Source organism: Gadus morhua, chromosome 3 (assembly GCF_902167405.1).
Source record: "Gadus morhua chromosome 3, gadMor3.0, whole genome shotgun sequence".
Classification (NCBI taxonomy): Eukaryota; Metazoa; Chordata; class Actinopteri; order Gadiformes; family Gadidae; genus Gadus; species Gadus morhua.
In genome coordinates, this window is record NC_044050.1 from 2424137 (window position 1) to 2449349 (window position 25213).

A 25213-nucleotide genomic window follows, 5' to 3' on the forward strand; every position below is an offset into this window, starting at 1 on the left:
CTTATGGCAAAAGCTAACCAGGAAGCTTGAGAGCATACCACGTGATACCAGTGTTTCCGCTAGAAGAAATTGGTGCCGGTCATGTGACCGGGAAGGTTTCATTTTACCGGTCAAATTGGAAAAAAAACGGTCGGATATTGTCCGTGTTTATTGCACTTAAAAAAATTGATAGGCAGGCTATATAAAGAAGAAGTGTGTGATCATATTTTGATTCGCCATGGTTGTTAAATACCGGTGCTCCGCAAAGCTTGCCGCCGGCTTTCGCTAGCTTGCCGCCGTTTAGTTCATAAACCTACGGTAGTCTATAGGGGAGCGTGTCTATGTTCCCTGAGTCCTATGTTCCCCTCTTTGTATGAGACTGGGGAACATAGGACCCTTTTTTTTAAAAAGGGTCCTATGTTCCCTGCTTTTCCCAAAAAAGGGTCCTATGTTCCCCGATATGTATGTGACCGGGGAAAATAGGACCCCTACAATTATCTCATCTCATCCCTTTTTTTTTTTCTATGTTCCCCGGTCTGTTACTTTTTCCACCATTACTGCCAAATTCTGGCCGAGATAACTACCATTGCATGTCTTTACCTTTTGTGGAAGAGGGAGAGACGTCGGATAACCTGACGCAGTATATTGATACGCCGGTAAACAAACCCCGAGAAGCCGAATCCCTACGAGAGCTCCCCGCGTTACGGCCATCCGGAGGCGCACAGAGCTTTTGGCCGTGATATTATTATACAATTATCTCATCTCATCTCATTTTCGTCCGCTTATCCGGGGTCGGGTCGCGGGGGGAGCAGCTCAAGCAGGGGGCCCCAGACTTCCCTTTCCCGGGCCACATTGACCAACTCTGACGGGGGGATCCCGAGGCGTTCCCAGGCCAGTGTTGCGATATAATCTCTCCACCTAGTCCTGGGTCTTCCCCGAGGTCTCCTCCCCACTGGACGTGCCTGAAACACCTCCCAAGGAAGGCGCCCAGTGAGTATCCTTACCAGATGCCCGAACCACCTCAGCTGACTCCTTTCTAAGTAAAGGAGCAGCGGCTCTAATCCGAGTTCCTCACGGATGGCTGAGCTTCTTACCCTATCCCTAAGGGAGACGCCAGCCACCCTTCTGAGAAAACTCATCTCGGCCGCTTGTACCCGCAATCTCGTCCTTTCGGTCATCACCCAGGCCTCATGACCATAGGTGAGGATAGGAACGAAGATCGACCGGTAGATCGAGAGCTTTGCCTTGCGGCTCAGCTCTCTTTTCGTTACAACGGTGCGGTAAAGCGAACGCAATACCGCCCCCGCTGCTCTGATTCTCCGGCCAATCTCACGCTCCATAGTACCCTCACTCGCGAACAAGACCCCGAGGTACTTGAACTCCTTCACTTGGGCTAAGGACTCATTTCCTACCCGGAGTAAGCAATCCATCGGTTTCCTGCTAAGAGTAATGGCCTCAGATTTAGCGGTGCTGATCCTCATCCCAGCCGCTTCACACTCGGCCGCCAGCCGATCCAGTGAGTGCTGAAGGTCACAGGCCGATGATGAAAAACAACGGGGAACATAAGACCTGCTCAATTTTGTTCTGCTCAATGGTTGAATCTCCTCGTGACTGAATGTTTGTATACAGCGCGCATGCTGTATGAGCGCAGGGTTGATGCGCTCCACTTTCTTCTGTGGAGAACCAGCGCCTTGAACATTAAGCATAAAACGAAACCGGATCGTTTTCCCCCGTTTCGGCTTCGTGTGGACGGGGCCTTATTTGCAATCGGTCATTCTGACCGGAGACATTTAGAATTTTCGGTCCTCCTCATTTTTTACCGGTCACAGACCGGTAATTACCGGACAACGGGAACTCTGCGTGATACATTCAAACCAATCGTCTTGTCGGAAATCGAGTCCAGCCAATCAGATATCAGTTCTATTTCATCCTTACTGACCGCCAGAGGCGGTGCTTAAAGCACTGGATCTCCACCTCGCGCATGCGCATTTCGAGAACCTAATACCAACATAGTCACCTGTGACCCCCACGTGACACCGGGAAGGCTATATCTTCCGGTGTCATTAGAGGATCTGTTCCTTACATCTTCTCGCTGCGCAGGTACCGTATTGAACCTTTGTTTGAGAAAGGAAGGAAGTTGTTACAACTGGCTACGTGCAGCCTCGTGACCAAGGTCGGAGCTGCGGGTAACCCGTCCTCCAGAGGCTGTGGCTAGTTCATACAGATACTTAGTGAAAGTAACTATAAGAAGAGTGGCCGGCGTTTGTTTGGGAGGGCAGTGTGCTCGCTCCCGCTCCCAGCACTCGTTCGCCTCTTTGTTCTGTTATTGTTTGTTCTGTTAGCCGTTAGCTTTGCTCTGTTCTAACCATCAATTTATTTTTTCCTTACAACTTACCGGTGGAGGCAGTGCTCTCGCGCCCGCTCCCAGTAACGTTTTTGTTTGGTTTCCCCTCTTTTTTAGCAGCAGCGCTTACGCTCAAGCTAATTAATATCGGTCGATTTAATTTTCTGGTGAAGGCAGTGTTCTCGCTCCCGCTCCCGTTAACGCCGCATTTGGCCCTTGTTTGGTTTATAATTAGTAGCAGCGATCACGCTCAGGCTAATTAGTTTCGGTTTTTCATTTTTACTGGCAAGGGAAGTGCTCTCGCTTCCGCTCCCAGTACGCTGCCGGTGGCTGCCTCCATAATGGCCCACCTATGTGTCGCCTGTGCGGCTCCTCTTGAGCCTGAGGACGGCCACGACAGTTGCCCTCCTTGCCTCGGTCTCGAGCATTTGAGGGAGAGCCTCACGGACAGCGTCTGCATGAACTGCAGCCTCCTGCCTTGGGTGCTCAGAGTGGCTAGGCTAACAGGCGCAACCCTGTCCCGGCCACATTCTCCGTCCCTCCTTCAGAGGAGTACCTGAAGGAGCTCCATGCTTGCTGGAGGGACACTAGGGCCCTATCCCACTCGACGTCGGATGCCCGGACCTTGGCTGCCATGCAGAATGCGGCGCAGGTTGGGCTGGGCCGCATGCCAGCAGTCGAGCCTGCCATCGCCTCCCTAATTCTGGCTCCTGATGAGGCTCTGAGGCCAAATGCCAGGTGTCCTCGGCCACAGTGCAGGGTCACAGACGACCTCCTGTCAAAGGCCTACAACGCAGCGGCGCGCATGGGTCGTATTGGGAACTGGGTCGTAGTTGGGGCGCACTATGTCCACCCTCGTGCAGACTCGCCGCCAGGTGTGGCTTGCGCAGTCGCCCCTGACAGAGACATGTAGGAGGATCCTTCGTGCGGTGCAGGTGGAACCAGGGGAGCTCTTTGGGTCAGCTGCCCTGGAAGCGCTGGAGGGGGCTGCCCGAGCTAGGCAGACCAGGAAGCAGCTGTCAGGCCTAAATAGGAGTGTGTCCATTCCTAGCAGGCCTGGGGGCCCCTCGGCAGTCCCCCAGCGGCGCTTTCAGCCACCTGAATACTCCGGTGGCCTACGAAGGTCTCAGCGGGCTGCGCAACAGCCCATGGATGGCTTTCGGGCCCCCGAACGCCTACCTTCCTGGCAGCCCCGTGCCCCACATCCCAACCGACAGCCCCCCAGGGCCTCAGGAGGCCGGGGGGGTAGGTGCTAGGCCCTCGGGGCCGGTCGTCAGGTGTTTTTCCCATCAGCAGCTCAGTTACTGGGCTGCCTGTACTTCAGACCCTTGGGTGGTTTCCACCTTGACCCAAGGGTACGAGTTGCAGTTCCGACGCCGGCCCTTAGCCTTCAGCCGGGTCAAAATGACTGTCGTCAACGACCCGGCAGAGGCCTTGGCTCTGGACCAGGAGTTTTCCACCCTTCTAGCCAAAGGGGCAATCGAGCCAGTGGATCCTCTGCTGCACCCCAGAGGATTCTACTCAAGATACTTTCTCGTGAAGAAGAAAGATGGCAGATTTCGCCCAATTCTCGACCTGAGGGGACTCAACAGGTTCCTGAAGGTCCTGCCATTCCACATGCTCACCGCATCCGACACGCTGCGGGTGGTCGCAAGGGGAGAATGGTTCACCACGGTGGACCTAAGGGACGCATATTTCCACGTCCCAATTGCACCGCGCCATCAGCACTTCCTCCTGTTCGCCTTTCGCGGCCGGCATTTTCAATTCAGGGTACTTCCCTTTGGTCTCTACCTCTCCCCGAGGGTATTCACCAGGGTTGTGGCGGCAGCTCTTGCACCCACACACAAGCACACATACGCACACGCACGCACAGACACACACAGACACACACACGCACACGGTGCATTTCGCTGCTAAAACAACAACAAAATTCCCTCAAATATTATTACTAAAGAACCGTTTTCCAAAGAACGAAATGTAAACCAATGCATTCTGAATGGGAGTGTTTCTCAGATTTTTCCATGCTACACAGAACGAAATGTAAACCCATGCAAATAAAGACTTCATGGTCATAATAATTTAAATATCATTAATCTCCTGAGTGTGTTGGGTGGTATTCTATTTTTTTCAACGGGGCTGCATCAAGTCACTTGACCGTCATGGTTGCTATGGTGGTTGCTATCGACCGCCCCCGCTAATCCTTACATGGCTCTAAAAACCACGCGGCAAAGGAGCTGCCGTAAATTGTGTTGTTTTTGTCGTAAACTGGGGTCCGACGGTTAAAAAATAGACAGATATTCCGAGGTATCCTTAAAAGGCAGCTTGGATGTTTTTATTTTCTGCAGTTTAGACTTCTTCGATAACCTATTTTTGAATCAAAAAACCAAGTTCATTGATTTAACGAGGCAGGGTTATTTGAAACAATTTATTCAATAAATATTTGTGAGAGGTCATTCCTTCTCCTGAGTTTGCTTCCTATTTATGTCTAGTGTACACCCCTACTGTCCAAAAGCATCCCCCCCCCCCATATGGATTTGGAGAGTTGTTGCCACGTCCCAGTGGTGGAAGTATCATAATATGAAAGAGGGCATTCAATTATACTACAATGATCAATTAGGAGGCCGAAGCCCTAAAGGAAGTGATGCAATAGGTGACTGAGGCGAGAACATTTAAGTAAACTGTACCTTGGGGTCTCTTATATATCAAAGGGGGTTTCAAAGGACGGATATACGCTTCAACCTGTGGCTCCAGCCCTACAGGAAAGGACTCAGCAAGTGCTCCATCTCGTTGCACCTCCACCCAGCGGCTCGCTTGCAAGATTTTGGCCTGAAGTTCTTCCCAGACCTATACCCTAACAGTCCAACATCTGAGAATCAGGCCTCTCTTCAATAATGACAAAATGTTATGAGAGAAATACAGATTCACTTTTTGTCATCTCATAAGCGGCGTGGTGCCGGCTCCTTTTGACCCCAGACTTCAAAGACGTGGCCACAGGCCAGCTGTGTCTACACACATTAAGCCACAAATGTACACTTCCATCCCGCAAAAAATGGGGCCTAGAAACTAACCTCTGTCTTATGTACAGTGACTGTACTGTTGGAGGTCACGTCCCTTTTCCGGCCTTTTCGAGATAGCTAGGGATGCTAAAATGTTTACACACATTTCCCGGGGCCCCGAGAACGACATATCCAAGATTTGTAGTTCTAGCCCATAGAGAAAAAAAGTTTTCCCAAATGGACTGTCATTTGGACAAAGCCCCTTCAGAAGTGTTGCCTGCGAGACCTAATGGTTCAGAATGTGGTGGAAAAACAGTTTTTGAGATAGGAAGGTCCTACCGCCCTGAAATTTGAATACCATATTCTAGGGCCTAACTGGGACCCCCGCACCGAAACTTGGCCCGGTCGGACCCCGAGTGCAGGAAGGGGGGGCCTGGACTTTCATAATCTTCGCTCGGTGAATGTAAAGGATGTTTGGTCGGATGTTATGACGAAGAATCATAATGTGAATGGGAATATTCTATTAATGTCTTGATATCATCTTTCGTCTCAACACTTCTGCTGCAGCCGCTTAAAGTCTCACTCCGAGAACCTTAAAATATGAATCAATCCATTAGAAGTATGAAAATATCTTCCCGGTCGTGCAACAGGGCAAACAAGGTGTCCTTTGACATCTACGTTTCGAGACGATTGCAACAGTGCCACACATGATGATATTTTAATGTTTCGGGGTAGTAATTAGCTGTCGATTTTGGAGGCCTTTATCAATAATGACCAGCTATAGATTTGCTTCCCTTGACAAATTACATGTTAATTAGCATCTACACGTTAAGCTGAGTCCAATGAGATCAAGCTCGCCCTCTTGCTACACCGAGATCATGTCCTAGACCTAGGTGTACCATGTAAAATACATGTTACCATTAGCTAGAGTGTCATGCTTGGTGTCATTGGACTCAGCTCAACGTGTAGATGCTAAATAACATGTAATTTGTCACAAATTTTTATCGGGAAGCAAATCAATACCTGCTCATTATTGATTAAGGCCTCCAATTTCGACAGCTAATTACTACCATTAAACATGTTCGAATATGCTCATGTGTGGCACCGTTGCAATCGCCTGGAAGCGTAGATGTTGAAGGACACCTTGTTCGTCCACATGCTTCTGATTGACTAATGAATTGATTCAGCTATTCCCCCAGAAGTCTGGGGTCAAAAGGTCAAAAGGAGACGGCACCAGCCCCGTTGAAAAAAATTGAATACCACCCAACACACTCAGGAGATTAATGATATTTAAATTATTATGACCATGAATTTTTTTTTTGCATGGGTTTACATTTCGTTCTGTGTAGCATGGAAAAATTGGAGAAACACTCCCATTCAGAATGCATTGGTTTACATTTCGTTCTTTGGAAAACGGTTCTTTAGTAATAATATTTGAGGGAATATTTTGTTGTTGTTGTTTTAGCAGCGAAATGCACCGTGTGTGTGTGTGTGTGTGTCTCTGTGTCTGTCTGCGTGTGTCTGTGCGTGCGTGTGTGTGCTTGTGTGTGTGTGTGCGTGCGTGTGTGTGTATAATAGTGGTGAAACGGATCAGTGTGTCCACGGTTCGGTTCGGATAACCGTTTTGGGCTTCGGTTTCGGATACGGTTCGGATTAGGATCATGTCCGTGATAGTAAAAAGGCAGACTTTTTTTTTACGGAGGGTTTGGGGGAGAAACACAAAAATGAATGAGACCCACAGGCTATTTGCAATGTGTTAATTGACTGCAATCAGACAACTTCTAAGGCTTTTTTGTGCAATAAATGTTCCCCTAAATGCATTTGAAAACATGGTGCACTGAGTGTAACATGGAAAGGATAACGGCCGACGAGGCTTAGAACTCTGGCGACGAGCGCAGCATGAAGCCAGAGTTGCCTCTACCTGTCCATTATTTCCATCGAACCGGTCGACCTCGAAGGCCGTTATCCCGCTTATCACCCATTTGTATTTATCTCCCGTATATTTAGAATATAATTGTATCAATTACTTTCTTTAAATTTAGGAATCGTGCGCTTGAACTTCAGAAAACAACCTATTACAGCTATCGCACTGGAGAGTTACTGAAGGGAGGGTCGGGAAAAGTCTCATTGGCTCGGGCAGCACTGGAGAGAATGCATTCCGCTGGGTCCTAAACACCCTTTGGTATCGGACGTAGGCTACAGTAGGCAAAATACGCTACATAAGGCAATGCCTTCATGAAACCGAAATCCGCGGATCTCCAGAATGCTCCGAACTGTGGCAAACGAACCGAACGGATTCGGATACAATTCGAATCCGCTGCAGGCCTAGTGTATAACACGCTATTTTATGTTGAAATGCGACGTAATCCAGTGTTCACGAAACGTACACTGTCAACGTATGCTTTTGGCGACTGGGTTGGCTCTCAGATATACGTGTTTCTAACAAGATGATATCATTAAAAGTTACATAAAGTAACAGTTTAATAACGCAAACGCAGGAAGCACGTGAGCTGCTAGTTTAGCGAAAGCAGCGTCCCTATTCCTAACAACCTGACGTCGTTGAAACATGCGAGCGAGCCGATCAAATCCTAATAACTATAAAACTAAAGATCAGACACAATCACTGACTGAAGATTATGCAAGTAAAAAGTATATTTCTCGCTAGAAATGTTATTAAAAACACGTTTAACGGTGAATCGGTCCTAAAATATTGCATTTCCCATTCAGATAATAAAGATGAATAAAGATCATACACATTCACTGACTGAAGATTATGTAAGGAAAATGTACATTTCTCGCTAGAAATGTCATTAGAAACGCGTTTAATGGTGTATCTCTCCTAAAATATTGCATTTCCCATTCAGATAATAAAGATTATTATAGGCTACGCCGTGTTCCGGAGCCGCGGGGGATTCTGGGAATTGGGGTTGTCAGTTGACAAAAGGGGCTTTTGTTAACTTGTTTTTTTGTTAGGATTAAGTGGGGTTAATGGGTTCGGGATGTGATGTGGTTGTGTGTTGTTCTATTAACATTGTTAGTGTGTTCATTGTTGTCGACACCGTCACCGAGAGTGACGTGACCATCGTTTCGTGCAGCTGTTCCGTGTTGAAGTCTCGTTCAATAAAAACCAACTCTCGTTGTCGAGCGTTCAATAAAAACCAACTCTCGTTGTCGAGCATGCCCCCCCCCCCCTACAAACGTGTCTCCCCCCTCCCCCTCAACAAACGTGTGCCCCCCCCCCCCCCCCCCTACAATCGTGTCGTCGTCGTCCCCCTCAATAAACGTGTCTCCCCCCCCCCCCCCCCCCCCCCCCCCCGGTCAACAACAGTCTACCTCCCCCCCCCCCCCCTCTAAACAATGGTGTCCACAATTTGCCGCGAAAGCCGTGAAACCCAAACCCCGAAACCCGCCTCCACAGCGGCACGCGTGGATACTGTAGGTATAACACGCTATTTTTTACGTTGAAATGCTACGTATCCAGTGTTCATGGAAACGTACACCGTCAACGTTTTTTCTTGGCGACTGGGTTGTATGAGCTGATGTTACACAGTTCTCCAGTGTGTGTGTGGTGCAGAGCTCTCATGAGCGCACATTTCAGTGCGTTCATCATTCATTTCCAGCCACTTGGAGTCACTGTTTGGACTTCTGTTGCGGCTCCATTTTCCTTTTCTCTGCAGGTGGCAAAACGCGACAAGATATATAAAGTATTATTGTAGCAAAAGTCTTTAGCACCTGTAACTGCAGAATTTGAATGCGTACACTAAAGTCACAGTAAATTTGAAGTCGTATATATTTATTTTGCATGTGTACTCTAAAGTCACAAATGTGTAACAGTACATTTGTAGTCGTAAATATTTTTTATACAATTGTAAACACAAAATAGGGTCTACGAGTACGCAAATCTGTGTTACAGGTGCACAAATCCTTTTGCTACAATTATTGCAGCGCAGTTGGTGCAAAACACATTCGCACACCCGTGTTTCATAATCTGAGAACCTGCCCAAAAGGTGTGCATTTGTAAACCCAAATTTGAACTAATGTATCAGAAGTTGCATATCCGTGAAAAATTTCCTCACAAATAAAATGATAAAGAACGCGAGTATTCGTATCCGTAGATGCCAGAGCGTCCGTGGGCGGGACAAAATAGTTCCGCCCAGTGTAATTTGAGAAATGCATCCCTGCCGGCGATTTTCATTGGATTAGGAAATTCTACACTTGACAGTGTAGTACGGTCTACAGCTATGCGTAGAACGCCTCTGAAACTCCACCGGTTAGTTTGGAGATGACGTAATCTCCCCTCAGATGCCGGCAAAATTACCTTGATAAGTTACCTGTTATCCGTCTTGTCATCGTTGCTATTAAATTAAAAATTTCTCTTTTTAGTTAATTACTTACTTTACTTTTTTAATGTCTCCTTTTTTCGCCGCTTTCTACGACGTCTTTCTAAGCCGCTGTTGGTAGTGTCGGGTCAGCCATCTCTTCTTCGTTCGTTACCAGACTCCGGTTGCATTGTGGGATAGCATAGTGACCTACCGTTGTATACTGTGGCGGTAGTACGCATTCTTTAACGTTTTCCGTATTACACAATGCGTACTGAGCATTCAGACGCGCTATATTTGTGGCGTACTACAAAATGCATGCTATAAGTATGAGTATTCGGATTCAGCCCTGGATTGGGTTTTGCGAGGTTTGTTTACCGGCGTTGCTATGGTTACCGGTCTTGCGTGTTCCAACGGTTTATTAGGTTTCTAATAAATCGCTGTCTAATCAATACTTCAGCAGGGGTTGACACTAAGGTTTATAAAGCACTTGCCCATCGGGCAAGTACAGGTCAGGTTCAACTTGCCCGAATGTAATGTTCACTTGCCCAAATTATAATCAGAATCTTGAACGGGCCCCCCCAATGCCAGGCACCCGGCCTGTTTTTTGGGGGGCTCAGAAAAATCATCCTAGCTCAGACTGAAGCTGAATGTTAGCTTCCACACATGTTGTATTTAAAAAATAACAAACTTCTCTTTGTTTAGTTATTCATCGAGCGGTCACATCGTGCCATGAAGTGATTTCAGTCCACTGTTCCAACCTATTAAAGCTATCGCCAAGTTATATGTAGACCTGCATGATTTTATGCAAATGTACATAACTAAATGTCAGAGGTAGTAGCAAAGATATGTCTTTTTAACTTTCAAGTTTCTTGTAGCTCTAACTGAATAATCACAATCGCGTTTCTAGTAGGGTTGCCAGTCACGATACTGGATTTTCTAACTTCAACACTATTCCTGGAAAAAGATCGATATTCTATGCCATTTTTTATATCAGGGGAAAAAAATTTTCAGGAAAGAACATACCCAAAGTAAATACATTATATCTCCACAACTGCAAGGGCGATAATGTCATCTTTGGGCCAAAAGAAAGATTGTTGTGCAAGTGAAATATTCAATGGGGATAATACTTGGTTAAAGTGAATAAAGCCATGGAACACAGCATAAGTGGAAGATAACATTTCCACCTGAAATAATTATCAGTATCAGTTGGTCGTTATCAGTTGGGAGCGCCGTCTTACTATGAGACACAAATAAAGGTAGGTATCTTACAATATTGACACTTGACACCTCTATTTAGAGTTCAGGGCAATCGAATGCACCAAGCCAAACACTCGCAAATAAATATATGGCCACTAGATTGCGCTGAAGAATATGTTTTCTGATTGAAGGCAATTTACCTATTTCCTAAGAATCCTTCTCTTATTCATTGATTGAAAACACCATGTTAAGTTGCAAAATTTGGCCCAGATACTGGATAATCTGTTTATGGTGGTTTTATTCGATCAGAATCAACTTTGTGGACAAAAATCACAAAGGTAATTTTTGGTTGTTAAAAGAAACGGGGACGTTTCTTCTTAAGTTGTTATTTGCGAGTTTAGTCACAGAATGATGTGGTTTGGACTGTTGGAATAAGTGGAGGCTCATCTTCATGTAATATATACAGTAGTTTGTGAGGGTCCAATTTCGTGAAAAAGATCGCTATTGCTGTGTGCATGTGCAGTTATGAAACCCAAAACCGTGTCCTTGACTTTCCTTGATAATTTGCCTCAATCCAAAGTACTTCCAAACTGCACTCCTCCATCACTACTCCATTTAACTTCTACCTAAACCGTTCGCGGAGGTGCTGCACTTGAGATGCTAGCTGTGTTGGCTAACCTTTAGCGAATCACTGCCAGAGACCGCAATGCGAGTGAGTGACAGAAGGCGGGGCTATATTCGCACTGAAGCGATGCGTGTCTGTTAACTCGCTTTCCGAGAGAAGAGAAGACAGCGCGCTGATCAATTGCAAATACTTATATTTTGTGTGGTTTTGAGGAACAAAAGGTTGTTCTGCAGTTTCTAAAAACATTTGAATAAATAGCTTTTATATTAACATCCACCCAAAATCCACTTGCCCGTTCGGGCAACCAGAAAAAATCTCAACTTGCCCAAACATTTTTTTAACTTGCCCCGGGCAAGCGGGCAACCGTTAGTGTCAACCCCTGTTCAGTCACTGCCTCTTCCGTGGTCATTACAATATTATGAATAGACTGCGTCAGGTTCTCCGACGTCTCTCCCTCTTGGCCTGCCCATAACAGGTTCGAATATTAAGGGCTGCCTAATATTCCTTCGAAATTTGATTTATTTCTTGATATTCAAATTATATTCAAATTAGGAAGTTCGGAGTCAAAGCCCTTATATATGGGTACTATCTCTGATTTGTCCACAGTCTAGAGCCTATTAAGCGAAGGTTCAAATGCCGTCCGTGTGTGTCTTGGTGTGTGGCTGTATGTTCTGCATGTGTGTTGCGTGCGGCGTTCTTTAGGTGGATATGATTGACTGGGTGGACAACATGTGGCCCCGTCACCTGAAGGAGAGACAGAGGGACTCCACCAACTCCATCACTGACATGCAGTACCCCAAAGTCCAGAAGTACGGCTGCTCCCAGCAAATGGCCTGTGCAAAACCAAACTATTATTACATTTTAGATTTAAGTTAATTTTGTGTTTTTTTTAGCTGCAGTGGAGATGCTTTAAAATGGAATGTTTGGGATTTCTCTGAGTGTTTCTATCTGATGTCCGCCTGCTCAGGTACTGCCTGATGAGTGTGCAGGGCTGTTACACAGACTTCCACATTGACTTCGGAGGAACATCAGTTTGGTACCATATACTGAGAGGATGCAAGGTATGTATCATTACAAATCATATGAATTGCCATACTTTTTAATTACGACAAAACTAAAAAGTTAACAATAAAGCAGCTGTTGAAGTTTGCCAATTTTAAAGTTGACGATTCAACAGGAATGTGAGAAGTCAACCTAATCATGTCCTTAATGCAGTGTTTTTAAAGTTGACCACTCAACAGGATTGAGAGAAGGCCACCTAAATCATTTCTTAACAGTGTTTTTAAAGTTGATCGTTCAACAGGACTGAGAGAAGCCCACTTCAATCATTCCTCAACAGTGTTTTTAAAGTTGACCATTCAACAGGATTTAGAGAAGGCTTCCTTATTCATATGTCATATGTCCTTAACGCAGTGTTTCTCCATCCCACCAGGTGTTCTGGCTGATTCCCCCCACCCCTCAGAACCTGGAGCTCTATGAGAACTGGGTGTTGTCAGGGAAACAGGGCGATGTCTTCCTGGGAGACCGTGCTTCTGACTGTCAGAGGATTGAGCTGAAGCAGGGGTACACCTTCATCATTCCTTCAGGTAACCCCTTCATCACTGAATCATGGATTTAATTACCGCACATGTCCAATATTTGGAATAAAATGATCTTCTATTGCTCATGCATTCAATGCCTCTCTGAAACATTTTAAGCTGTCCAAGTGACAAAAATAATAGAATCTACTACCTCATTTGACTGGACAGCCCCGCCCATTCTGCCGGCGATTTGAATCGCCCTGCAGAAGGGTCTGGAGAAGAGCAAAACATTTCTTCCTGCTTCCGATATGTTTTTGCGGGAGCAAATCAACAAGCTGGCTTCTCCCACCCCTGGCCCGCTATTTACTGGTTTAACACAATGACGACAGGAAAGCGGCGGCAAGCAGCCAATTGTGTGCAGAGTCAGTTGAACTAGGCCCGATGATCACGCCTCTTGAGCTGACGAAAATGACAGCAGTTTCCCCACACCAATGTGGTCTGGGAATAGCCAGGCTACTACCTCGCCTCAATTGGAAACACCTTCTCAGAAATGTTTCTTGCCTGGGTCACATCCCAGTCAATAGGAAAGACATGTAAGGATGTAGGAGTTTATCTATTCTTAGGCCTCAAAGCAATGTGTGTGTTGACCAGGCTGGATCCATGCCGTGTACACGCCCGTGGACACCCTGGTGTTTGGCGGCAACTTCCTCCACAGCTTTAACGTTCCAATGCAGCTGCACATCTCCAGCATTGAGGACCGCACGCGGGTGAGTCTCCAGGCTGCTGTCATTGGTTTTGTTCCCCGTATTGAGCATCGGTTCATTCCTTCTCTGATGCACCCTTCAGGTGCCCGCCAAGTTCCGCTACCCGTTCTACTTTGAGATGTGCTGGTATGCCCTGGAGCGCTACGTCTTCAGCCTCACCGGCACCTCCTACCTCACGCCTGAGTTCCAGAAGCACTCGCTGGGCATCGGTGGGTGGCCCACATGTAGCTTCTTATTCTCTCCCAGTTCTGGGGAAAACCTTTCTGATGTCACGCTCTGCTCTACAGGCCTGAAGAAGCCGTCTCCGGCAGACCCCGACAGCGGAGACGTAGACGATATGGGCGAGGGTGGCAGTAGTGATGGAGATGCAGACGGCTCCTCTTCCAAGCCACCAGTGGGCAAAGTTCACATGGCCCCGTTCGAGCTGGAGGGGATGTGGAACCTACTTGGCAAGCTGGAAGCCCTGCCGTCCAACAAGAAGTGTGTCCCCGCAGGCATACACAATGCGCCCGCCCTACTCACACACATCAAGGTGAGCGCTACACTGAAATAAAGATATTGGCCTTGAAGATCCCTCATGGTTTGGGGATTCCGTCTTGGCTGTCAATCACATGGTAGATGGCTCTGGCACAGGTGTGTGAGTGAAACACTCTGGGGGAGGAAGAGAGCACAGAGGGAGATGTTATTTTTCGCTTCAAGATCTCAAGCCCTTTCTGCTCTGTCTGTCGGTCTCTCTCTCTCTCTGACTGTCTGCAACATTTTCTCAAAAACATGATTTTTGAGAAAGCCCACTTTTCTTTGGTCTGAACATGTAAAGCCTTTTTCATAGTCTCCATGCTTGAAATGTAGGAGCCGGCGTGAACTAAAACAAGGTTATCAATGCCGTGCTGTAATTCATACTGCGGTATGAAAAAATATGGGATTCCCTTCTTTCCCCCCTGCATTTTTCATTGAAAATGTAAAAATCAAGCTTGTTCAGACGGCCTCACTGATTGGCCTCCGGTATTGCCCAAACAAACAACCTCACACTCGACATTGCACTTTCTCGGGTTCTCAGCAAACACCCGCCAATTGTTGTGTAGATCGGATGAACGTTGTCGAGTAAAACCAAAGGACAACCATACCGAGACTCCTCTAAACATGCGTTCTAGGGCCCGACCGATATTGATTTTTGAGTGCCGATGCCGATTATTTTCAGAGAAAAATTACGATTACGATTTAATCGGCCGAATAAAAAGAGAAAAAAGAAAAAAAAAAGCATATAAAACGTAGTTTTTGATACCTTAAATATACTTTAAACACTTGACGAATATGTGAATTGAATGCAGAACCTTTGAGTGTTTTAGAATACATTTACAGTAAAAAATGAGTGTAATGTAAAATAAATAACTAACTCCCAATGTGCTGCGCTCGTGAGCAGTGACCAACACGTGCGTGCTGAGCAGTATGGTCTCACCGTTAGGGTCTACAGTATAACAAATTAACATGGCCTGGGACCTAAAGAAAAACAGGCACAACATGCTCAAACAACGCGTCTTGTGTACATTGGTGAGGTGAGCGAGCAGCTGCTTGAGCGAGCGTGCTTTCATGTTGTACGGTAAAATTCAATCTCCTCTTTTTTACTCCAGCTAAAGTTGTTAGTTAGCAAGGCGAGTAGGAGCGCAATTTGCAGGATACTAAGCGCAATAACATTAAAAAAAAACAAAAAAAAACGGTTGTAATCGGTGTCTTTTTGGCCGATGCCGATTATTTTCAAAAAGGCTATAATCGGCCGATTAAATCGGCAGGCCGATAAATCGGTCGGGCCCTAATGCGTTCACACCAAAAGCGAAGCGGATAGTCTACTCTCATTACTCGGGCGAGGTTGCTCACTTGAACCGCAAACTTGGCTCGCACGATTGACTCAGCATCAAGCAAAATTCACAGGAAAGATCAAATGGTTTCAATTGAGTGAATGACAAATCTGCATTGTTCCAGCAGATTAACTTGAATTACACGCAAAAAGTTGGCAACCATTGACTTTGTATGTTTTCATGCTGCGCTCGGGCTGTTGGTGTAAAGGCACGGTAATTTGTAGTTTGATATTCAGTTTCATGTGTGTCTTTTGTTCCATGTGCTCCACCAAAGGCCCTTCTTAAGGAGCATGCCAATGACAACCCAAAACTTTCCTACACTGGCAAACCAATCATCACATGGCCAAAGAGGGTGAGTGTTCAGATGTAGCCAATCAGTGTCTTTTTTCATAATAACAACTTTCCCATGAATCAATCCTTTGTTTTATTCATCTTTGAGCTTTCATTTTAGTATTTGATTAAAGATGACCCCTGTCTTCCCCTCAGCCTTCGTGGTACCAGCCTCCCCCTCCACCACTGCCCCCACCGCGCCCCAAGCTGGCCAACACCCCTGTGCTGCCACGTCCCCAGAAGCCTGCCTCCTCCATGTCGGTGCTGAGACGCCGGCGCGTCAGGTGAGAGTGCAGTGTTTCCCCTAGGATGGAGTTGCAGCAGCGGAGGTGAAATGGTGCTCGCAAAGCGCACCCTGCCGGGAGGTTTCTATGTGTCTGCCGGCACAATAAGGGTGTACATACAGTACATTTGTGCACATTGATAAGCAGGGTAAATATGGAGATATTGAATATAATACAAGTATAATCTTTAAAACAATTATTTATATTTATTTCTCAAAAAATATATTATATATAAACCACCCTATACAGTAAAATCACATAACACAAATACTACATCAATCGAAAAGGTCTGTGCCTCTAACCAATGCATCTTCCCACTCCATCCCCTCTCCCCATCACAAAGGTTGTAGTAGGACCATAATGAGGCCATTGCCGTGTTCCAATGTCCATACTGAGTACACTCACACAGTGCACTCACACTAGGCCATCTGGCCGTGGCCGTTGGCCGTTTTCACACCTAACCGTGCTCAACTGGCCCCATTGTTCTCTGGCCTGCACTCACACTAGGCCATCTGGCCGTGGCCGTTGGCCATCGCAACTGTGGCCTGGCCACGGTAGGCTCTTGTACATACGTCATCACGTCGTAACACGTCATCACCAATTGTCCGCTGCATGGACCCTAATAAAGTCTGCCGCCAGTCAGAGTTTTAACAACAATGGACATCAACACAGAGAACACAGTTCGCACTTTGCTGAGTCTGTTGCTTATTTGGAGCCCAACTGCCCAAATGGCTAACAGACACTCGACTTCTCTATGGGACCATCGTGAACCAACAGTTGAACCGCTTGACGCCATGTCTACCGTTTAATGGGAAAGAAGGCTCGTCGCCTTTATTATGTCCATGGTCGTCGCATGGACTATACGTCATCCAGCTCAGGTTGCGTGCGTGTGCGTGTGCGCGTGTCGGCTCATTACCATCTTTACCGTTGCGGCCCGTACCGTAGCAGCACACCTCTCCCTAGTGGCCAAGTTGGCCTGGCCAGACTGGCCACACTCACACTGGCAGATTTGAGCACGGTTTGGTGTGAAAACGGCCACGGCCAGATGGCCTAGTGTGAGTGCACCCTTAAATGTAGTACACTATCCGTACTCGCTAAGTGCGATAATTTTCAGATGTCAGTGTTGTTCCAAATCGAATACTCCGTGGTGCACTAACCGGAAATTACGATCACGACTGCCGCCGCGGCTCCTCCCCCCGCAAAAAAAGCTATAAAAGCTATAAAAACTACAAACTGACTATTAATGCAGGCTATGTGGAAAATGCGCCGACTTTGGCTCAGCCTGGCTCTGCCCTTATCCGCTACGTAGCTAAGTTGGCTGGCGTTGAGTACGAAAAGTGTACATCGATCCACACTTCGCGATTTGACAGTTTGAGTACACCATCCGGGTCCTTTCAGTACACTCATTTTCGCCTGATCTGAATTGGAACGTCCTACATACTCAAACTAAGGCTAGGAAGTACAGATGGTATGGATATTGGAACACGGCACATGCCTCTATTGAACAAGTTTTGGGGCTCTGGAGTCCGACGCTACTGAAATTGTTGCTAAAAAATTAATTAACATTTTTTCTAAAAATAAATTCCTTAAAAATAATTAGAGGTATATTTTTCAAAACTAAAGGTTGGAGTAAGACCATAAAGAGCCCATGCCTGTATGGAAAACGTTTTGGGGCCCTAGAGTCAATAATTAGCCTGGTCCTACCAAACTCTCTGGACCCACTCAATTGACTGACGTTAACTCACCTGAAGGCGGGTGTCTGTGGAAGTTTAAAACTATTGGATCTCCCCAGTGCCACTCTTGATCTGCCATAACCAATCGCTAACAATTGGCCGGGAATCACGTTGCGCGCAGGCTGTAAACAAACCAAACACCGTGCTTGAAGATGTCAGTCAACGAGAGCTGACTTTAACGTCATTGTTCTCAGCCTCTCCCTCTGTTCGCTGATTGGACGCACACAATTTGGACGGAGAAAACCCACATACAACATACTACAGACCCAGACGTAGTACTGAAGGGACTTTAATATTGAGCGGAAGTACTTAGGCGGGCGGAGCCAGGCTAGTCAATAATGGCAATGCTATTGAAATTGTTCCTAAATAAAAAATCCTCAAAAATAAGAAGAGATATATTTTTCAAAACTAAAGGTTGTAGTAGGACCATAAAGAGGCCATGCTATATGGAACGAGTTTTGGGGCTCTAGAGTCAATAACGGCAACGCTATTGAAATTGTTGCTAAATAAAAAATCCTCAAAAATAAAGAGATTATATTTTTCAAAACTAAAGGTTGTAGTAGGACCATAAAGAGGCCATACCTCTATGGAACAAGTTTTGTGGCTCTAGAGTCAATAATGGCGACGCTATTGAAATTTTACCATTGTGGTCGTTTTCAGGTTTGCACTTTGCAGACGATCCCTAAGCTCGTGGCTGAAAGCCGACAGCTCATAGAAGTCGATGCAATTCACCGTTCGGTAAAGATGGCTTGTTTTGATGAAAACAATGTGGTAGCTGGTTATCTAGGTCCTCGGTTCTCAAAGTGGGGTCCCCAGACCCCCGGGGGTCCGCGGCGCGTTGCCAGGGGGTCCGTGAAGAGCTTGTTGTTACAACATAAACATACCGGTATTTATGGAAAAAATGTTGGGCCGGTCGTCATTACTCCTGTCGGCGTAACGTTAAACCAATGAACATTCGGCTTTTACATTACGTCAAACTCCCTCATGCTTTACCTTCACATCTATGGAGGTAGATTTGTGTCTTTATTATGCAATCAAACCGAATAGGTTTGAGAGCAAAACTTTCCACACTGCAATCAAAAAATAGATTTTGTTTGCAAATCCATAAGTTTTGTTTGCGAATCCAAAAGTTTTGCTTGCGAATCCAAACGTTTTGCTTGCGAATCCAAAAGCTTTGCTTGCTGTTGAGCTTAATCTCGTGGGCGGGACCTACGCCGAAAGATGTAAGACACGTCTCTATTGGCCAGTCTCGATCGGAGTGACAGTTTGGCAACATCCACAGTTAGTAACGAGAGATCGTTGAACACAAATAGTCCTGTTAACTAGTAGCTAGTTGCACAACATCATGCCGGCTAATAGTCAGCCTGGGCACGTAACGTACCTATGACTAGGTAATTGAGCTAAGCTAGCAGCTACAGGCTGCTACAAAATAATGTGTACTTTTTAACCCATTACAACATCCACAGATAGTTAAACAAAAGCAATCTACATGCACCAGTTCAAACATAACATTCTTGCCATTACTATGACGGAAGACATACCTGCGCATTGATTTTCATCATGGACTTCAAAACTCCCTCTCTCGTTACTAACTGTGGATGTTGCCAAGCTGTCACTCCGACCGAGACTGGCCAATAGAGACGTGTCTTACATCTTTCAGCGTTGGTCCCGCCCACGAGATTCAGCTCAACAGCAAGCAAAGCTTTTGGATTCGCATGCAAACCTTTTAGATTCGCAAGCAAAGCTTTTGGATTCGCAAACAAAACTTTTGGATTTGCAAACAAAACTTTTGGGTTCCCATTAATAATTTGTTTTTTTACTTGCACTAAAAAATGTTTTGATTGCAGTGTCGATAGTTTTGCTCTCAAATCAATTTTTTGGATTGCAATGTGGAAAGTTTTGCTCTCAAACCTATTCTGTTTGATTGCATAAACAAGACACAAATCTACCCCCATACACATCTCGCACCTAAATAACTAAATAAAAGCCAATTAAACAGGCGCATTGTGTTCAGCCCTCCCCCTGCTTTAATTTTCGGCCAATAGTAACTCTGTTAACATCGCGTCAACCTGTCAACGCATGCTCGAGTCTGCCCTGCGTTCACATCAAAAGATGCAAAAAGATGCCGCGCACCACGATCCCATTCAAAGTGAATGTAGAGACGCGTTGCGGGTTTGCTGCCGGACCACTTGCTGCCGAGAAAACCGGCAGCAAAATTTGATTTGCAGCGCGGCAATATTTGATTTGCAGCGCAGCACGCCCGTGCCCGCGCTGCAGGCGAGTTCACGTATTTTGCGGCGCGTCAAATGCTGCTCGAGTTGAAATATTTCAACTTTTCGGCAGCAAACGCGTGATGACAGCCAATCAGCGTTCAACAGCGTTGCCAAAGCTGTGTTTTGGGTCCCCTTCAAAGCTTCATCCATATATGCATGGCATGCCGAGCAGGCGATTGGTTACGATGGACCATTGGTAACAGTAGGTAACGTGTTTACGTGGGTGAATAATTTAACTGTTTTGCACCACTTTACTATCTCTCTTTTAAACCAATCCTTGCAGACATTTGGAAATAAACATGTCCTCTGCCGTTGTCCCATGTCCATTGTGACAACATTGGGCAATGTTGCCGTGTGTGTGTGTGTGTGTGTGTGTGTGTGTGTGTGAAATTTTTATACACATTTATAAAAAAGTTAAATCTATTCACATATTGTAAAGTTATGCCAAAATACAATAAAATGCTTATTTAACACTCAAAGCTGCAAACTTGTCGCTTTTCGGCGACAATCGCCGGGGGGGGGGGGGGGGGGGGGGTCCAGAATTGCGAACAATTATTGGATCATTCTTATAATTGACATTTCTCTGGGCCAATCGGAATCTCAGCACTTGCTTAAGAATCTTTCTTAAAGCACACAGCGCCAACTGAGCTCGCCATTGTCTGAGACGGTCGCCTGGCTACTGCGCATGCGTGCCAAACAACGCAAGCGAGCTTGCGAAACACTCGTCCCGAGGGGTGTTCCACGAACGGAGGTTTAACAAACACTGAGTTAGCACTGAACTCTATGTTGATTTACCCTGTGCCGACTAACCCAGAGTTTTCGGTTCCACAGCAGCGGTTATGCATTAATTCAATCAACTCGGTGTTGGTTAACACAGGGTTGTGGGCGTCCACGCCAAACCTAAAAGACGTGATGTATGGATCATGGAAACCCTGATCGAAATGGCGAAACGGGCCGCTTATTTCAATGAAATGGAACTTCAGGTTCTCCTGGAGAGCTATGACGAGGAGAAGGACATTATCACAAGAAAAGGGAACGCTAAAGCCTCTGCAACCCGGAGAACCAAAGCCTGGCAGCGGATCGCTGACCGCGTAAATGCGTTAGTTACACGTCAAAAGCTGCTTTTGACGTGTAACTATATATATATATATATATATATATATATATATATATATATATATATATATATATATATATATGTATATGTATATTAAGGATCATGCTTTAAGCATGATCCTTAATATTTGAGCCATGAATATATAAATATCCCAGTTAAGCATTCTTAAAGATCCTACCACATAACCCCTTTCTTCTAAAAAAATATGTACTCCGATGGCTTCTAAGCGGTCAGCGGATCAAGTATAAAAATGATACAAACTGGTAATGCCCCGTTTACACCATCCCGCTAAATTCCGCTAATGGCCGATGGACCGGGCTAAAAATGTATGATCGGGTCAATTTATCGGGGTAGCATTTACACATACCCGATGTTATAACGATAACATAACGATTTATGCCAGGGAAGACACCCGAAGTGCGTTTGGAGTCATTTGACGTCATTTCGAATGACGCCAAACACGTCGAATGACGCCAAACATGTCAAATGACGCGTTTGGCGTCATTTCGGGAGAAGGCAAAGGGGAGACTGGTTTAGACGGATATTTATTTATATATTTATTTATATTACAATAGCGATTTTATAATAATAGAACGCCGGTCCTAAATGGGCGAAGTAACCTGTAATTATAAAAGTAGGACATCCATCCATCACCCCCTATTTATACCCAAGTGGCAGATTGAGGGCCTTCCTTAACACAATCTGGTCACTCACAATCGTTATTTGTCTAGGGTTCTCGAGGGTCTTTCGTGTGTTGAGGTTGCCGATATAAAGACGATAAAACACGATAAAGCGCGGAAGATTAACGAATATAGCCCAGGAAAATTCCCGAACGATTTGCGATGTCTTACGTTATACTCCCGTTCTATTCCAGATTATAGCCGATTAGCCCATAGCAACACCTGGTAACCGATTCTACCCCGATAGACCCAAAATTAACAAACATGTTTGTTCTTTGCCGATGTTGCCCGATGTTGCCAGATCATTGAGCATTTCTTCCCGTTTCTTCCCGTTGTCTAACGATGTTCCCGGGAAGAGTAACGGTGTTTCCCGATGCAACCACGCTATTTGCCGATGTTATAACGATAGCTGCTGATTTAGCCATCGGGCACCATCGGGGCCCACTATCGGGTTGGTGTAAACAGGGCATAAGCTTTTCCCACCATCGTATTGGTATAAAATTAAATAAACCATTTTTTTAAGCCAATCGTATAAAGGCCGACAGTCGGCAGACTGGATCTGGCCCTCAAATTGTCTTGACCCCGGTGGAGGAGCTGTTAATAAACATAAATTCAGGGCGCCCTGGCATGAAGGGGGTACCAGGAGGTACCTACCTCCTCAGAGTCAGGGGCCATACCCCACTGGTTGAATGTAGGTTTTTGTGTTTTCTTGTATTTTATATATTTTTTGCCTTCGAAGTAACACATGCAAACCATGTGCTTGCCACTGCGCATATTATTTCAAATGTTTCTTTTTTTGGTCACTGGTAGAAAACCTAAAAGTGACAATTCATCAACTTCACAGATCAAGATGGATTAGTGCGTGCAGGGCTGTAGTGGTCAAATTAGAGGTGGGTAAACTATGAATTTTTTGATCAGACCGACCTCGACACAACGCAACGCAACGGAAAGTGTTGCGACTCTGTAAGGCTAGCCTGGCTATATTCCATTATGTTATCAATTAAAGTCATATTAAATCAATCAATGACAGTCAATGAATGTGTTTGTAGTTTATTCAAGTTATTCAAATTTCAACAGTAAAGAAAAGTATGTGTAGATTAAGAACTATCTATCTATGGCATGTGTGTATGTGTGTGTATTAGTATGCATGCTTTTCACAGTAGTAGTACCCAGAGGGCCTCCTTGTCCTCCACGTCAGGTCCTGCCTTGCAGGGGCGTGTTCTGGAGTTCATGGCTCCCCTGTGCTTCACCAGCCAGGACTTCACATACGTGTTGGATTGAACTTTGTGGTGGCTGAGTGGTGGGCCATTCAGTTGAATAAACATCAAGGACGATACTGTGACCAAGTGCAGACTGCATCTCAGGGGGCACACTATGATGTTCATTAAGCTGAACCCCCTCTCACACTCAGCAGTGCTAACTGGAATGAGATGGTTGATATTCAGGAGTGGTGCAAGGTTTTCTGGAATGATGCTTGAGTTATCCTTAACACGCACTACAGCCCTGAGTGCGTGTAACAATTAAACATTCTCCAGTGGATGCAAGTCCGTTAGGACTATTTTATACTTTGTGTTGTAAGTGACTCTCGGCATAGTACTCAGACAATATTGCTCTTTGTATGATAGGAGGCCGATATAAATCTTGGACGGGTCATCTGAAAGGACTGAGATGTGCTCAGCATCTCCAACATTATAGCCTAGATAAAACTACCATTTGCAAAAAACGGAGGGCTACGCAAATAGTCTGGAGTGAACTGAGGCCAGGTCCTCGATTGGTAGAGTTGGCTATGTTAGGCTATTTAAATATATTAAAGATTTGCGCGAGAATCTATAGGCCTATCTCTCCACTCCAGCAAAAAGTCATCTGATATGCCAAGATGTCGAGCCGTGGTCTTATCAATTGCTCCCGGTGGATTGCACGTATAATTTGCTCTCCGATATCAGCAGTTCTCTCACCAAAAGGGCATGCCATTGTGAACACATGAAATCTGCGCTGAATGCGGGTTTAAATACCCAAAACCGGGTTAAAAAAATCCCCCCGTGACACTGTCACCTTTTTTCCTCTGAGGAGTTTGCAGGTCTGAACACTATTGTGGTATTAGCACTGAACGATTGAAGCATAAAAGAGTTCAAAAGCATCTAACAGCAAAAATAGACTTGAGCCTATATGATTACATTTGTGTTGCGGTCATGAGGGGGTCCTTGAAATAATTTCTGCCCTATGGGGGGGTCCCCGGCCCCATATAGTTTGAGAACCCCTGCTCTAGGTTACTACATTTAACTAGAGGTTTCAATTGTGTCGCAACGATGTTTCACTGATGATCTATTGAACCGCAAACTCAGAATGGGCCAATTTATTTCCAACTTTACGGAAGTTCCTCTCGTACAGTATAGTACAGTGCACCCTCTAATTATATATCTGTATATATTATTATCTAGTTATATATATGTCAACATTTCTGATATGTAAGCAGACCTCCTCAAAAACAACGTTAATTGTCGGAGAACGCTCAAATTCAGAATGCATTGGTTTACATTTCGTTCTGTGCAGCACTAAAAAAGTCGGAAAATCGTGATCTGGGAAACGATGCGCACAGATTAACGTTTGTGCGCATGAGCACGAAATCGCGTGATACCGGGTTGTAGGGGTGTACGGTGTAGACTAAAATGTATGTCACGGTATGATTTGAGGTATAGACGGTAACGGTATATATCACGGTATGTTAAAGGCATATTGTACGGGATCCAGTAATATGCACTTTTTAATATGTTGTTGAAATTGGTTTTTACATCCTGACGGCGATAATTAACTTATGGGCAATGAAAAAGAAGCGAAAAAAAAACGAATTCTGTATCTGCTATAAACCTGTTAAAATGCTTACCAATCGGAGACACTGTACCCGAATCTAAAGAACCAATCACAAGCCTGCGCGTTCTCTCCCCTCTGTGTACGAGCCTGAGCCGGCCTGAGCGCGTTCACGGAGGGCAAAGAAAGCGTTGTTGTCATAGTAGTTCATGACAGTGGACTAGTGAGCCTACAACGTTTACACAATGGAAGAGAAACAACTGAAGTTACCACTGCCACCGTTAGTTGCCCCGGTTCATCCTTTTAAAAAGGCAAGAAAAAGAAAGACAGAAACTGAAAAGGCAGCAACAAAAAAGAAGTTGGAGACTGCTCGAGGAAAAACGAGAATAAA

General features: G+C 45.5%; 1 protein-coding gene across 4 annotated transcripts in view; it reads left to right on the forward strand.

Annotated features, from left to right (window-relative positions):
* The window catches only part of kdm2aa (lysine (K)-specific demethylase 2Aa), an 82008-nt gene that overhangs the window by 7259 nt on the left and 49536 nt on the right, over nt 1-25213 (forward strand). For 3 of the 4 annotated variants that reach the window (XM_030351363.1, XM_030351362.1, XM_030351361.1), the window contains 7 exons: nt 12166-12272; nt 12431-12524; nt 12896-13049; nt 13635-13750; nt 13830-14279; nt 15875-15952; nt 16087-16214. In XM_030351363.1, the coding sequence (XP_030207223.1) occupies nt 12166-12272; nt 12431-12524; nt 12896-13049; nt 13635-13750; nt 13830-14279; nt 15875-15952; nt 16087-16214 (1127 nt within the window). The remainder of the gene's footprint in view (nt 1-12165; nt 12273-12430; nt 12525-12895; nt 13050-13634; nt 13751-13829; nt 14280-15874; nt 15953-16086; nt 16215-25213) is intronic. The other variant, XM_030351364.1, reaches the window with a different exon arrangement.